The 14894-nt window shown below is 37.8% G+C and overlaps 1 protein-coding gene across 1 annotated transcript in view; it reads right to left on the reverse strand.

Annotated features, from left to right (window-relative positions):
* The window catches only part of TAOK1 (TAO kinase 1), a 166706-nt gene that overhangs the window by 26327 nt on the left and 125485 nt on the right, over positions 1 to 14894 (reverse strand). Inside the window, exons 14-16 of the mRNA XM_044248254.1 lie at positions 8162 to 8398; positions 6238 to 6366; positions 3294 to 3497 (exon numbers count right to left, since the gene is read on the reverse strand). Coding sequence (XP_044104189.1) covers positions 3294 to 3497; positions 6238 to 6366; positions 8162 to 8398 — 570 coding nt within the window. The remainder of the gene's footprint in view (positions 1 to 3293; positions 3498 to 6237; positions 6367 to 8161; positions 8399 to 14894) is intronic.

The following is a 14894-nucleotide window of genomic DNA, read 5'->3' on the forward strand; positions in this document are numbered from 1 at the left end:
ACTAGGAAATAGATGTAATCCTCTGATTCAATAATGGCTACATAGTAAGTATGAGGCTTTTATAATATTTACTACAGTAAATGGACAATTAGTAGCACAAATTTTCTTATGCATTCATTTACTAACATTACTTTATGCAGTCAAGTTAAAAAGCTATTGAATCTATCTTAAGAGGTTTACTGCCCTTCCCTCTTTCCTTTCTTTATTGTTTCCTAGTTTTATATTTGAAGAGGGTTCATAAGCCATTCCTTGAATTTTTTCAGAGTATAATATTCAATTCTATTAGGAGGAACACACCCAGTACAGTGTAGTAGTTAAGGACATGGACTGTAAGCCTGATGATTCACAGACCTGTACCCCTGGGGCAAATAATACATTATATGTTAATAAAAATAATTTTTTAAAAAAGGATAATTATTTGGAGAAATCTAAATGAATAAAATGTATATATGAATATATATGAATAAAAAGAATGAAACTGTTAAAAAAAATATGGACTGTAGAGCTGGGCTGCCTGTATTCTATTTCCTTTTTTTTTTTTTTTTTAAAGATTTATTTATTTGAGAGAGAAAGAGAAGACACCTGTGGTAGAGAGGGGCAGAGGGAGAAGGAGAGAGAGTCCTAAGCAGAGCTAAGCATCGAGCCCTACTTGGGGCTTCATTTCACAACATGGCAATCAAGACCTGAGCCAAACCAAGAGTTGAACACTTAACTGTACCACCCAAGTGCCCCAAGGTTGCCTGTATCCTAAATCTTAGCTCTGCTATTGATGACCTGCAAATCCCTGGGTTAGTTATTTAAACTTTCCCCTTCAGCTTCATCACTTCTCAAATGGAGATAATATAGCTATTTCATAGATCTAATGTGAGGATGAAATAAGTTCATAAATGGGAAGGTCTCAGAATAATACTTAGCACATCATGCTCAATAAATTTTTTTTTGCAGATTAAAAAGAACAAGTGTGGGCCATTTGGGTGGCTCAGTTGGTTCAGCATCTGCCTTTGGCTCAGGTCCTAGGATACAGCCTGATGTCAGGCTCCCTGCTCAGCAGGAAGCCTGCTTCTCCCTCTCTTGCTCCCTCTGCTTGTGCTCTAATAAGTTTAAAATCTTTTTTTAAAAATGTTTTAAAAAGAACAAGTGTAACACACACAAACACACACACACACACACGCACACACTATAGAAGTTGAACTTGCCCTCTTTGCCTCTGCAAACTCTTTCTCCAGAGCTCCAGAGGCCAACAGTCTGGTACAAATGCTTCCTAAAACTGCCCTCATGCTTACTGTGACACATCTATTATTCAAAACATACAGTTTTAAAACTAAATACCAAAATACATTATAGGCACGTGATATGCTTTCTTCAACTAAAAACACAATGGACATATGTCCCAACCAGATCGGTAAATAAAGTTCTTTTAAGTTTCAATAGTAAGCTTCTCCTTTACAATTCCATAATTTTTCCATTCTTTTGCTTTAAACACATTTGTAGTAAATATCCATGTGCGATGCACCATATAATCATGTTATTATTTCCTTAAAATAATAGTTCCAAAAGTGGATTTGGTGGGTAAGAACATATGTGTATATTAATTTTTTTTTCTAATTTTATTTATTTCTTTGACAGACAGAAATGACAAGTAAGCAGAGAGGCAGGCAGAGAGAGGAGGAAGCAGGCTCCCTGTTGACCAGAGAGCCTGATGTGGGGCTCGATCCCAGGACCCTGGGATCATGACCTGAGCCGAAGGCAGAGGCTTTAACCCACTGAGCCACCCAGGCGCCCCTGTATATTAAATTTTTAAAAGCTATTGCTGGGGCACCTGCATGGTTCAGTTAAGCGTCCAACATTTGATTTCAGCTCAGGTAATGATCTCGGGGTAGTGAGATTGAGCCCTGGGTTGGGCTCCACGCTGGGTGTGGACCTGCTTGAGATTTTTCTCTACCTCTCCCTCTGCCCCTTCACTCCTCATGCTCTCCCACTCTCACTCTCTAAAAAAAAAAAATAAAAAAAGCTACTGCTGTGGGGCACGTGGGTGGCTCAATCAGTTAAGCATCTGCCTCTCATTCTCTCTCAAATAAATAAAATCTTAAAAAAAAAAAAAAAAAAAAAAGAAGCTATTGCTGAATTATGCTCCAAAAGGGCAGTATCAGTTTATACTTACTACTATTGCTCATCTCCCCATGTTAATAGACTTTTGAATTATTCTCATCTAACTGAAAAAACTTCTTCTTCTTTTTTTTTTAAAGACTTTATTTATTTATTTGACAGACTGAGATCACAGGTAGGTAGAGAGGCAGGCAGGGAGAGAGGAGGAAGCAGGCTCCCTGCTGAGCAGAGAGCCTGATGCAGGTCTTGATCCCAGGACCCTGGGATCATGACCTGAGCCGAAGGCAGAGGCTTTAACCCACTGAGCCACCCAGGCGCCCCTGATAAAACTTCTTTTAAAAAAGATTTATTTACTTTAGAGAGAGAGAGAGCATGTGAGCCAGCATGCCTGTGTAAGAGCACAAGTGGGAGGGTGGTAGGGCAGGCAGGGGAGGGGAGGCAATCTCAAGCAGACTCTGAGCCTAGCCAAGCAGGGAGCCCCATGCAGAGCCTGACATGTGGGTCAATCCCATGACCCTGAGATCATGACCTGAGCCAAAACATAGTTGGGGGCTTAACCAACTGTGCTACCCAGGTGTCCCTCAACTGTTTTATTTTTAAATTCTTTAACTATCACAGAATTTGAACAGTTACACTGTACTTGAAGCTTATTTTATGCCACCTTGGAAATAAATTTATTTATGCTCATAGGTGTTCCTGATAATAAAAACAATTATTCTCATTGTGGTAAGAGTTTCTGCATTTGCCCAGTTAATAATTACATAGTTATAACAATGTATTAAATGGTAACACACAATTCATGGCACTCAACTCAGATCAAAAACCATAAATTATCCAATTAATTTTCTCATTTAAAAGTTAATACTTCCTTCATTATTCTTGGATTTAATATTTATTAAATAGTTAACACTGTATGCTTACTATGCGCCAGATAATAGGGATATAAAGACCTGAACAGAACCTGTGGCTTCATATAATTTCCATTCTAGCTGAGGAGAGAGATTCCCCCACAAAAGTGTATATGGGTAAGAAAAAGAAGTGCAAAGAAGAACATTTAAAGGGAGAAAGCAAGCGATATGGATTGAATATCTGGGAAAGAAGGATTTAGGCCTGGGAATGATGAGTACAAAGGTCTTGCAGCTGGGATGCAACAGATTTATTTCTGATACCCCGTCATTTAAACATACCTCCCTCACAAGGTCCTGCTCTAAGTTATGGCGTCCAAGTAACATTCTTCTCTTAAAGCGACGGCATTCCAGCTCTAGGTATTGCCTCTGTCGTCGTAGAAGATTAGCCTCTTCTTCTGCTTGGAAATGTTGTATATTCTCCTTCTGCTTTGAAAGCCACTCTTGTTTTTCTTTTTTTGGGGTGCTCTGGTTTTCATTCAGTTCCTGGCAACATAAAAAACTCAGTTCAAAATACATAAAAATTAACTACATGAATACAGTTAATGTAAAATTTGGTATCTAATAAATTTAGATAAAAGTATTTAACTTATGTCTGTTCTAGTGCTCAGGCAGGGCAATGACCTCAAGGAGGTAGGAAACAGTTTTCCTTTTTCTTGAGTGACCAGTGGTAAAGAGGAAAAGTATATTAGAAAGTAAGTGTATCTTTTGGCTTAGCACAGCTACACTTAGGATGATTCAAAAGCAGACAATGATTGGTAAATGAAGTAAAACATATCTTTAAATCCTTCCCAAGAAGAGAGAAAAGGTAGTGCTTTCAGGTAAAAATCATATGTAAATTAAAATTAGGCTAAAATACAGTTATGTTTCACTTGGTTATTAACATTCTAAACATCAAGCTTCTGGCAAGATTACGGATATACACAATATAAAAAACTTGGAAACTAAATGGAAAATCAACAAAACCATGGGAGAATAGAGACCCTTTTTATGAGTGGTATTTAATATTTAGCATTAATAGGGTGCCTGCATGGCTCAGTAGGTTGGGCCTCTGCCTTTGGCTTGGGCCATGGTCTCAGGGTCCTGGGATCTACCCCAGCATTGGCTCTCTGCTCAGCAGGGAGCCGCCTTCCCCTTTCTCTCTCTGCCTGCCTCTCTCCCTACTTGTGATCTCCCTCTGTCAAATAAATAAATAAAATCTTTAAAAAATATATTTAGCATTAATAAACACCAAACAAATAAAAACCAGTGCTTTTCTACAGTACTTTAAATATCATCTCAAGAACTACCTACATGAAAATGCATTTATACTGGGCAAGATGACAACATTCATCATATACTCAATGAGACAAATCTTAGGATATTAATACTAGTATATCTTCAACCTAAAAAGCCATCAATATCACAGACAATACAAATCAGCCATCTTTTCTAAGTCTAAATTGATTTTTCAGAGACTACTAACCTTATGGTCCTTCCTCTGTTATTCAAGATAGAGACCAAGTCTTTGTAACTTAAGCTCATAAGATATTCAAACACATAAAAATAAAAAACATATAAATCAGTAGTTCCCAAATGAGGGTATATATGCATACACTACAGGAAGTGACAAGAATAACACAGGCACATACACAGAGAATCACCTGGTATATATTTTTAGTTACTTTATTTAAATTCAATTAGTTAACATATAGTGTACCATGATATAGAGTTCAGTAATTCATCAGTTGCATAGAACACTCAGTGCTCATTATATCACATGCCCTCCTAAATGTCTATCACCCAGTTACTGCATCCCTCCCCCACTCCCCCTCTAGCAATCCTCAATTTGTTTCCTATGATTAAGAGTCTCTTATGGTTTGTCTCCCTCTCTGATTTCGGTCATTTTATTTTATTTTTCCCTCCCTTCCCCTATGATCCTCTGCTCTTTTGTTTGTTTTTGTTTTTGTTTTTTAAGATTTATTTATTTATTTATTTATTTGAGAGAGAGAGATAGATAGATTACAAGTAGGCAGCAGAGAGTGGGGCAAGAGCCCAAAGCAGGGCTTGATCCCAGGACCCTGAAATCATGACCTGAGCCGAAGGAAGAGGCTTAACCCACTGAGCCACCCAGATGCCCCCTCTGTATAGTTTCTCGAGAATCACCAGGTATCTTTCTCAAAATCTTCTGCCAGGAAATTACCCCACCAAAAGTCTAGTATGTCCCTTCCCCTATACTGAGAACCATTATTCTGAATGAACATACACATGCAAGCACACAAACCTTGTACACCTAAAGGATTATTTAAAGATTTATTTGTTAGAGAGAGAGAAAGAAAGAATACACCCAAGCTGGGGTAGGAGCAGAGGGAGAGAATCTCAAGCAGACTCCCTGGTGTGCATGGAGCCTGAGGTAGGGCTCCATCTCAAGACTCCAGATCACAACCCCAGCTGAAAGCAAGAGTCATACACCCAACCAGCTGAGCCACCCAGGCGCCCTGGAATGATTTATTTATTTATTTATTTTTTTAAAAAGATTTTATTTATTTATTTGACAGACAGAGATCACAAGTAGGCACAGTGGCAGGCAGAGAGAGAGGAGGAAGCAGGCTCCCCGCCGAGCAGAGAGCCTGATGCGGGGTCGTTCCCAGGTCCCAGGGATCATGACCTGAGCCGAGAGCAGAGGCTTTGACCCACTGAGCCACCCAGGCATCCCAGGAATGGTTTACTTTTAATGAAAGAAATGTGTGGCTTTTTTCTTTTTCTCTTTTTTTTTTACAGCTCACATACTTTTATTTCTAATTAGACATTTACTTAATAAGTGCTTAGTAGGGGCACCTGGGTGGTTCAGTAAGTTAAAGCCTCTGCCTTTGGCTCAGGTCATGATCCCAGGGTCCTGGGATCGAGCCCCACACCAGGCTCTCTGCTCGGCGGGGAGCCTGCTCTCCCCCCACCTCTCTCTGCCTACTTGTGACCTCTCTGTCAAATAAATCGATAAAATTAAAAAAAAAAATAAGTGCTTAGTAAAGTTATTATGAATAAAATGACTTATGTTTTTAGGAGATGATTCTTTTTACAGCTCCTCAATTGAGGATCTTGGTCATCAATGTCTTCATTCAAACCGATATACGTTTCATGGTTAACAAACAACAAAAGAAAATTTATCTTCAAGGTTCCATGAGTTGGGCAACATTACGTACAATCAATAAGCAGATAACTGCCTTGAAAATGTTTATAAAATAAGTACCTCCTTAAGCTGTTCTTTTCGAAGTTTATATTCTCTTTTCTGGGACTCCAAAAAACTATTCAGTTCTTTCTTCTGTTGGGCCTGAATATGCTGCTGAAATTTTTTCTCTTCATTGGCCATCACTTTAGCCTATAGAAAATTTAAAAAATGGACCAAATTAGTTAAGTTGATAGATTCAAAGCAGCATTTGAATACGCATTACCACAGATACCATTTTTTCCCATGATCAAAAAAAATCACCAAGAAATTATTAATACTTATTACTCAGCACCCTATTTATTTTTATTTAAATTTTTGGCAGTTAAAATATGGTGCAATTTTGGTTTCTGATGTACTCAGCATCTTCATTAGAATTTCAGAGAACCAATAAAATGGAACTCGTCTTTAAAATGTTGACCTTGTACAGGGTCATAAGGTTTTCACCTTTCTTTTCTCTGTTTAACAGGAGTGTGTTCTCCTCCCAATAAAAAACAAACACACATTTATCTACAAATATAATTTAACCATGATTTATCTTGGTTGACTCAAATATGAAATAATGTTAAATAATATGAAAATATTAAATATTAGACATATGTATCATTACTGTTTTCCTTTTTTTTTAAAGATTTTATTTTTTAGTAATATCTATATCCAAAATGGGGATCAAACTTACAACCCCGAGATCAAGAACTGCATATTCCACCAACTCTTGCCAGCCAGGCACCCTTTATTTCTGATGATATATGCAATGTATAATCATTGTAGAACATTTAGGAAGTATAGTAAAACACAAAGAAGGAAAATATTACATGATTTTAGCATGCACAGATAACCAATATAAACATTTTGGTGTATACCCTTCCTAATTTTTCTATGTGTATCTATTTCTTTAACAAATTTGTAATCATATTCTACATCCCATTTCATGAATTGCTTTCTTAAATATTTAGTATCTACCTCTTAAGTTACTAAAAATACTACCCAATGACCAACAGGATAATTCTTTCACCTAATTATTTCAAAATCAAATGTTTATTTATACTATAAATTATTTTGCTAAATTCTCTACTATTGTACGAGAGTGTTTTTTTTTTTTTTTTCGGGGGGAGGAAGATTGAACAGGGTAGCTATGATAAATTATGCCTTAATGTGGACTAGCTAGACCTATCTGACGATATTCTATGAATTTACCAAGAAGCTTACATTTTACTTGACAAATGGGACTATCAAAATAAAATGAAACTAATGGGACATCAAAAACCTTTATAAGAAAAGGTTTCACATAACAAGAATCCTAAAAAATTTGCTTTTATCATATATTCAAATGACCTTATTTATAAATAAACTAATGGGCTAACCCCAATCTGAATCTCTTAATTTATAATCTTTTTAAAATAAATTTTTATTTTTTTATAAACATATAGTGTATTATTAGCCCCAGGGGTAGAGGTCTGTGAATCGCCAGGTTTACACACTTCACAGCACTCACCATAGCACATACCCTCCCCAATGTTTAACTTGTAATCTTTAACATTCTCTCTATATTAATCTTCAGTTATTCTTTGACATAAAAATGCTGCTATACATTTAAGGACAGTTTCCAAAAAATACATAGAAAAGGGAATCACGAATGATTTTCTGAGACCTGAACTGTGTTACTAATAGGTGATTTATCAAACTCTTCAGATAACCAGCATCCTTGAGGCCCAGAACAGATCCATGACTTACTCACTGTGATACTATAAATCTAGCAAGTATCAGGAAATAATCCCATGTCTATTGGTTCTCAGACTCAGTACCTGACATTATACATGTTACATGTCTCTCTCTCCCATTGATCTGCTTGGTTCTGGTGAACAGATACTCTAACATCCAAATGTTATCTTGGTTAATTCTGGGATGGTTACAAGCTAGAACAAATTAATAATATTGAATCAGCTACCTCTTTTTCCATAGCAGCCTGATGTTTCTTGATAAGCTTCTCCATTTCTGCAGCAAAATTGTTACGCTGAGTTTCAAGATCTTTGTCTAATCTGAGGCGATGTTCATCCATCTCAGCCTTTAGTTTATTTTCCAGAGTCATTAATTGCTTTTGATGTTGCCGCCTCATTCTCTTATAGCCAGACATCTGTTCTCTAAGCTCAGAGTCCTGCTCGTGTTCTTGCATTTGCCTTGTAACCTAGATATACAATGGACAGAAAAGAACAAAATAAAGTAAAACATTTTTTTCAAAAGCATTTTAGATCACTCTGCCATTAACTAAGCAGGCAGTTAATTTAAGCGATCCCAGTTAGCAGTTTTCAATTAAATTTCGAGCAGGTCTTTTAAAGAAATAAACAAGCTGATTCTAAAATTTATATGGGAATATAAAAGGCTAAGAATATCCAAAACATTCTTGAGGGGGAAGAAAAAGTTGGAAGACATATACTTCAGCAATCAAAACAATGTGATACTGGTGTAAGGGCAGACTGAATTGATCAAAGGAACAGAATAAAATCTAGAAATAGACACATACTCAGTCAAGTAGATTTTCTACAAAAAATTCAGGTTAATTCAAAAAGGGAAAGTGTTTTTTAATAAATCCTGCTGAAACAACTCGTTCCCTGTAAAAATAAACAAACAAACCCGATTCCTATATCACTCTATATTCAAAAATTAATTTGAAAAGAATGACTTGACCTAAACATAAAACTTAGAATCATAAAGCAAAAGAAGACATGGACTACTGTGTAAGCAAATATTTCCTGGATAGAACACAAAAGGCACAGGATATAAAGAAAAAAATGTAATAGCCAAACTATGGCAAGAGTCCAAATGTCCATCAACTGATGAATTGGTAAAGAAGGTCGGTCTCTCTCTCTCTCTCTCTCTCTCACGCACACACACACACAGACAAATATTACTCAGCCGTCAAAGAGAATGAAATCTTGCCATGTGCAACAATGTGGTTGGAGCCAGAGTGTATTACACTAAGGAAAATAATTCAGAGAAAGATAAATACCATATGATTTCACTCATATGTGGAATCTGGGAAAAAAACAGACGAATATATGGGAAGGGAAAAAAAGAGAGAGAGGGAGTCAAACCATAAGAGACTCTTAAAATAGAAAACAAACTGAGGGTTGATGGAAGGACATGGGCAGGGGATGGGCTAAGTGGATGATGGGTATTAAGGAGAACCCTTGTTATGATGACCACTGAATGATACATGTAAGTGATGCATCACTAAATTCTACTCCTGAAATCAATACTACACTATATGTTAACTAACTAGAATTTAAATAAAAATTTGGAAGACAAAAATGTATAAACTGGATTTTTAAACTGAGCTGAAATTCACTCACACCCCCAAGATCAAGTCGCATGCTCTTCCAACCTAGCCAGCCAGGCATCCCTAAAATTAATCATTTTTTAAAAAGATTTATTTATTTTAGAGAGAGAGCACACAAGTGTTTGAGGGCATATGGGGAGGGGCAAAGAGAGAGGGAGAGAATCCTTAAGCAGACTCCCTGCTAAGTGTGGAGCCCGATGTGGGGCTGGATCATGACCTCAGCTGAAATCACAAGCCAGATCCTTAACCAAGTGAGCCACCCAGGCATCCCAAATTAATCATTTCAAAGTGAACAACTCAATAACATTTAGTATATTCACAATGTTGTACAACTACCACTTTAATCTAATTACAAAACATTTTTATCATCTCAGAAAAAAATCCTATTCCCCATTCTCTCCTGGTAGCCACCAATTTATTGTCCATTTCTATGGATTCACATCCTTTTTGGATATTTCATATAGCCATATAATATGTGATCTTTTATGCCTGGCTTCCTTCATTAAGCATGTTTTCAAGGTTCATCCATGTTGTAGCAAGTATCAGTATTTCCTTCCTTTTTATAGATGAATAAAATTCCACTGTATGAATATACCATAATTTATCATTCATCTGCTGATGGATATGGCTATTGTGAATAGTGCTGTTATGAACATGTGTGTGCGTGTACTTGTTTGAGTACTACTTTTTGATTCTTTGGGTATATATGTAGGAATGGAATTGGTGAGTCATATGATACTCTGTTTAACTTTCTGAGGAACTGTCAACTGTTTCCCACAGAAGCTGAATCATATTACAATCATATTACATAAACACAATTACAATATTATTACACACATATTACCAGAAACACACAGGATCTCTCACACTTGATCTTAGCCAAAAGGCCGAGAAGCGATACACAGGATCTCTCATTTTTCATGTCCTCCAATAATTATTATTTTTCTTTCTTTTTTAAAGATTTTATTTATTTATTCGACATAGAGAGATCACAACTAGGCAGAGAGGCAGGCAGAGAGAGGGAGAAGCAGGCTCCCCGCTGAGCAGAGAGCCCGATGTGGGTCTTCATTCCAGGACCCTGAGATCATGACCTGAGCTGAAGGCAAAGGCTTAACCCTCTGAGCCACCCAGGTGACCCTATTTTTCTTTTTTTTTAAAGCCATCCTAGTGGGTATGAGGTGGTCCCTCATTGTGGTTTTGATTTGCATTTCCCTAATAACTAATGATATTGAGCATCTTTTGTTGTACTTGTTGGTCATTTGTTTATCTTTTCTGGAGAAATGTCTATTCAAGACCTTTATCCATTTTTTAAAGGGAGGAGGGGCAGAGAGAGAATCTTAAGCTGGCCCCACACCCAGTGTGAGCCTGACATGGGGCTTGATCTCATATCACAACCCTGAGATCACGACCTGAGCTGAAATAAAGAGTTGCCACTTAACTGACTGAGCCACCCAGGAACCTGTGACTTTATGTATTTTATTACTATTTATTATTTATTTTTTATGATTTTATTTATTTATTTGACAGAGCATAGGGCCAGACAGCACCAGTGGAGGGACTGGCAGAGGGAGAGGGAGAAGCAGGCTCTGCACTGAGCAGGGAGTCCGACACGGGGCTCAATCCCAGGACCCTGGGATCATGACCTGAGCTGAAGGCAGATGCTTAACCATCTGAGCCACCCAGATGCCCCTATGCATTTTTTAAAAAAGCTTTATTTATTTTAGAAAGAGAAGGAGGAAGAGATAGAGAACATGCAGGGGAAGGGGCAGAGGGAGAGGAAGAATCCCAAGCAGACTCAGTGCTGAGTGGGAAGCAAAAGGCAGGGCTCAATCCCACCGTCCTGAGATGATTACTTTAGCTTAAACCAAGAGTTGGTCACTTAACCAATGGCACCCACCCATGCACCCTGCTTTATCCATTTTTTAAAATCAGATGGTTATAACTGGATTTTAAAACTAAAAAATTTTTAAGTTTTCATCAAGTAGGAAAAAGAACAGGTAAATTACACGATGAAAAAATATTTGCAAGGTATATATGAGATAGAATACTATAACCAACTTTTATAAAGAACACCTACAAATCATATTAAAAAGATGAGTATTTGAATAAGAAATAAAGTAAAAGATGGGGCACCTGGGTGGCTCAGTTAGTTAGGTGTCTGCCTTCAGCTTAGGTCACGATCTGGGGGCCTAGGATGGACCCCATGTTGGGCTCTCAGCTCAGTAGGCTGTCTAAGGGATATTCTCCATATCCCTTTCTGCTCCTCCCCGTACAGCTTGTGCTCTCTCTCTCTCTAATAAATAAAATCTTAAAAAAAAAAGAAAGAAGACAACAGACTTGACTACAACACTCCACTTAAGAAGTGGAGAACAGGGCGCCTGGGTGGCTCAGTGGGTTAAGCTGCTGCCTTCGGCTCAGGTCATGATCTCAGGGTCCATAAAATCTTAAAAAAAAAAGAAGAAGAAGAAGAAGAAGAAGAAGAAGTGGAGAACAGGGGCGCCTGGGTGGCTCAGTGGGTTAAAGCCTCTGCCTTCAGTTCGGGTCATGATCCCAGGGTCCTGGGATCGAGCCCCACATCAGGCTCTCTGCCTGGCGGGGGAGCCTGCTTCCTCCTCTCTCTCTGCTGGCCTCTCTGACTACTTGTGATCTCTGTCTGTCAAATAAATAAATAAAGTCTTAAAAAAAAAAAAGATGAGGGATGCCTGGGTGGCTCAGTTGGTTAAGCAGCTGCCTTCGGCCCAGGTCATGATCCCAGTGTCCTGGGACACTGGGATGTAAACATACACATCCGGCTCCTCACTCAGCAGGGAGCCTGCTTCTCCCTCTGCCTGCCTATGCCTGCTTTCTCACTCTCCCTCTCTCTGACAAATAAATAAATAAAATCTTAAGAAAAAAAAAAAAAGGATGACACAAGAATAGACAATAAGCATGTGGAAAAGAGCTTATAATGATTACTTCTTTAGTCCCAGGAAAATGAACAAACACTATGAAATTCCATTTCATACCACTGGAGTGGCTAAAATAAAAAAGACTAACAACACCAAATGTAGGAGAGAATGTAAACCAATTAAAACTTAAATACTGCTAAAACAAAACAAAACAAAACAAACATATACACTGCTAATGGGCATGTAAATAGTATACCCATTTTGGAAAACTGTAAGATTCTTGGGAGGTTAAACATACACATACCCTACAACTCAGTTATTTTACCTTCAGCATTTATCAACAAGGAATTAAAATATCATATTCACATGAAGACTTGTACAAGAGTGTTTATAGCAATCTTACATGCCCAAAGAGTAATCAAACCAATTGTTCATCAATAAAGAATGGGTAAAAAAATTACACATTCACACAAGGGAAAACTACTTATAGTAATAAAAAAGAATAAACTTTGGTGTGCCTGCGTGACTTAGTTGGTTAAGGGTCTGCCTTCAGGGGTGCCTGGGTGGTTCAGTGGGTTAAAGCCTCTGCCTTCAGCTTGGGTCATGATCTCAGGGTCCTGAAATCGAGTCTTGCATCAGGCTCTCTGCTTGGTGGGGAGCCTGCTTCCCCCTTTCTCTTCCTGCCTCTCTGCCTACTTGTGATCTCTGTCTGCTAAATAAATAAAGAAATCTTAAAAAAAAGGGGGGGGTCTGCCTTCAGCTCAGGCTGGGAACAAGCCCTGCATCAGGCTCCCTGCTCAGTGGGGAGTCCTCTTCTCCCTCTCCCTCTGCTCCTGTTCCCTCTCTGTCTCTAATAAATAAATAAAATCTTAAAAAAAAGTGAATGAACTTTAATGAACACAAGACTGATAAATTTCAAGAACATTAAGTTGAGCAAAATAAGCCAGATACAAAAAAGTACATTCTATGATTCCCTTTATATGAAACCCAAACAGTTAAAATTAGTAAGAGTGAAGAGACAGAAAATGGTGTTCATGGCAGTGGAAAATGACAAAGTGGGGGTGGGGTATGAAGGGAACCTATTGTGATGACTAGAATTTTTACATCCCCCCCCTTTTTTTTTTTAAATTTAAAGATTTTTATTTATTTATTTTGAGAGAGAGAGAGAGAGACAAAGTGAGAGAGAGCATGAGAGGGGAGGTCAGAGGGTGAAGCAGACTCCCCATGGAGCTGGGAGCCCAATATGGGACTTGATCCCAGGATTCTGGGACCATGACCTGAGCCAAAGGCAGTTGCTTAAACAACTAAGCCACCCAGGTGCCCCTCTTTTTTTATTTTTTTAAGATGATGGATAACTAAGGCAAAAGCCATTGTAAAAACTCTTCAAATTGAATACCTAATATCAATTTATTATATGAAAACTGCCCAAGGCAGAAGAAAGAATGGGTTATGGTACATGGTAGTTATACTGAGTGATACAGTATAGTTACCTTGTACATAAACCTACACACACTCTGAATGTTTTATCTGAAATAGAATTACTAAGTTTAAGAATATGGATCTTAAACTTTCTAAATCTGTAATTTAAGAAGTGTCCTTAAGAAAAGGGAACCCTGTATACTGTTGGTAAGAATGCATACCAGTGTAACTACTGTGGGAAACAGTATGGAGGTTCTTCAAAAAATTAAAAATACAAACAAAAATGATCTATTAATTCCACTACTGGGTATTTACCCAAAGAAATAGAAAACACTGGGGCACCTGGGTTGCTGCAATGGGTAAGTGTCCAACTCCTGAAGTCCGCTTAGGTCATGATCTCAGGGTTGTAAGATCAAGCCCTGTATCAGGCTCTGCGCTGGGCAGAGAAGTCTGCTTAAGATTCTCTCTCTCCCTCTCCTTCTGCCCCTCCCCTCACTCCATCTCTTTAAAAAAAAAAAAGGAAGAAAAGAAACAGGAGACGGTGGGAGGAAGAAAGAGAAAAAAGAGAAAGAAAACACTACTTTGAAAAGATACACGAAACCATATGTTCACTGTAGTATTATTTATAATAGTCAAGGTATGGAAGCAACCCAAAGGTCCATCAGTAAATGAATGGATAAAGCACATGTGGTATATATATGAATATTGCCATAAAAAAGGAGATCTTGCCATGTGCAACAACATGGATAAACTTGGAGGGTATTATGCTAAGTGAAATAAGTCAGAAAGAGAGAAACAAATACCCTATGATTTCACTTACATGGGGAATCCAGAATACAAATGAACGAACAAACAAAAATCAAAAGATTCTTAAAATACACAAAACAAACTGGTAGATAGTGGGATGGATAAAATAAATGATGGGGATTAAGAGGTACAAACTTCCAGTTATGAAATAAATAAATTATGGAGTTGAAAAGTACAGCACAGGGAATACAGTCAATAATACTAACAACTTTGTATGGTGACAGATGATG

The sequence above is a fragment of the Neovison vison genome, chromosome 5 (genome assembly GCF_020171115.1).
Source record: "Neovison vison isolate M4711 chromosome 5, ASM_NN_V1, whole genome shotgun sequence".
Classification (NCBI taxonomy): Eukaryota; Metazoa; Chordata; class Mammalia; order Carnivora; family Mustelidae; genus Neogale; species Neogale vison.